Source organism: Primulina huaijiensis, chromosome 5 (genome assembly GCF_012295235.1).
Source record: "Primulina huaijiensis isolate GDHJ02 chromosome 5, ASM1229523v2, whole genome shotgun sequence".
NCBI lineage: Eukaryota > Viridiplantae > Streptophyta > Magnoliopsida > Lamiales > Gesneriaceae > Primulina > Primulina huaijiensis.
Window position 1 is genome coordinate 22,800,366 of NC_133310.1, and position 1,972 is coordinate 22,802,337.

The following is a 1,972-nucleotide window of genomic DNA, read 5'->3' on the forward strand; positions in this document are numbered from 1 at the left end:
ATATATCAAAATGATCAGTTGAAACAGCTGGTTCAAGACCGGAGCGGCAATCGATTAGAGTAACCACTCCATATTTCTTCTTTAGTTCATGATCACATTGAAATTTAGTAGAATGGGCGGCGATCAATCCCGCGGCTGCAAGCGCTCCACACAGCTTATTCCTCCTAGATTTGCAGGTCTATACAGAATTTGTACACGTCAACACAATGAAGCAGTGTTGTACAAAAATGGTGATATAAAGGCCTTCGCTTTAAATCTTCTTTATAAAGTTTGGCAAGGGAAAACTACACTACTCATGTGGGATGAAATGTCGATCTAGTTTTTTCGGGTCTATGTATTCATTGACAACACTAAATGTTGAAGGTTCAAACATGGGGATTTATCAGTTACCTAAATTTTTCTTTACTTCTGAATTTTATATTTATAATTCTTTAATTTCAAATTTTATATTTATTATTCTTTAATTTCAAATTTTATACCTGCACATGCAAACCATGCAAAACCTATAAGTCATGTGGTTTTACCATATCCGAAAGTTTTACCTGTATCATTCCATAATTTTAGATTTTATGTTTAATTTTTCTAAAAATATATAACAAAGAGATAATCGAGAGTTGTTCTTGCTTAAAATATAGTAGTAACATTAGATGTACACACTTTGTGTGTGTACCGAATTATTTGTTGACAAAAACTTGTATGAGACGGTCTCACATGTCGTATTTTGTTATATACATATTAATAAAAGTATATATGAAATTAAGGTTGTAGTTATAATAGGCAGATTACAAATTTACTAAAATAATTTTTATGAAGTGAAGAGAAGAGTATCTTCTTTTATCATTCATTTGAAATGATTAAAAATTACCAATGTTCGATGCTTAATTAAATAGTATGGGAGTCAAATTTTTCGAGTTGCTGCAAAAAATTAAAATCCACTTACATCAATAATTCGGGAGGTGTCTTCTGAACTAAGTTGCAGTCTCACAACCTCGGAAAATCTGGGCTTCTGAGCATTTACGAACCCTAAATTCGTAAGTCTTAATGTATTTAAAGAATACCCAAACATTGTCTTCCCACGACCCCAAATCGTCTTTTTTCCCATCCCATTTGCAACAAGACGATCTCAATGCTCGAACTACCCTCCCCGTCATTCTTTATTCCCTTCTGCACCCTGTCGACTCTCCTCCATCATCGCTCTGAGAAACGACACACCCGTGGTCCGATCGCAAACAGCGGCGTGTAGCTTCATCACAATCACTGCCTTCGTTCCGGACAACATGTACACGCTCGAGAAAAGCACTTCAATCCCATTGCATGGGAATGAATAAGGATCAACCCATCTGTTGTTATTCAACTCGTGTTCTAATATTAGATGAAAATCGGAAAGGCCGGAGTTTTGATTGGTCTTTAGTGTTTGGATGATCTGTGAAGTTGACAAAGAGTTGTGAAAATTAATCTTAACATGGGGACTACTTGGTATGTGGAATGAGTGCTCTTTTCTGGTGGGATTGAAGCGGAGTTTGGAGCGGAGAAGAGGGTGAGAAATTTGAAGTTCGTAGAGTGTTTTTTGTAGGGATGCGACTTCTGAGGGTGATCTATCGGCGATTTGAAGTGCTAACACGGTATTTCCTGTGCCCGACGATACCGCGCGGCACCAAGTGTATTCTCTGTCACTGAGATTTCGGATAGTTGGGGCTGGTCATTTTAGTTAGCTATTAACCTGCGGCTAGGCTGTGGGTGTTTTGAGCTAGAAACGAGGAAGATGATTGGATCTATTATGTTTATATTATTAAATTTATCTAGCAACTTAAATAAATAGCTAAATGTCATGGGTGCATGCATGACGGGACAATAATAATAAATAGTGTGTTATACAAATTTGATTTTGCATATTTGTTTTGATACGATATTGACTTCCGTCTTCTAACATTCATCAATTTCACGGATTAAATATGCCAACAATCCAAGGAAA

At 36.5% G+C, this 1,972-nt stretch overlaps 1 protein-coding gene across 1 annotated transcript in view; it reads right to left on the reverse strand.

Annotated features, from left to right (window-relative positions):
* LOC140977793 (uncharacterized) overlaps positions 1 to 1,770 on the reverse strand; it is a 2,902-nt gene extending 1,132 nt beyond the window's left edge. The window contains exons 1-2 of the mRNA XM_073442529.1: positions 941 to 1,770; positions 7 to 178 (exon numbers count right to left, since the gene is read on the reverse strand). Of these exons, the coding sequence (XP_073298630.1) occupies positions 7 to 178; positions 941 to 1,102 (334 nt within the window). The 5' untranslated portion in view covers positions 1,103 to 1,770. The remainder of the gene's footprint in view (positions 1 to 6; positions 179 to 940) is intronic.
* Between the last annotated feature and the right edge of the window lie 202 nt (positions 1,771 to 1,972).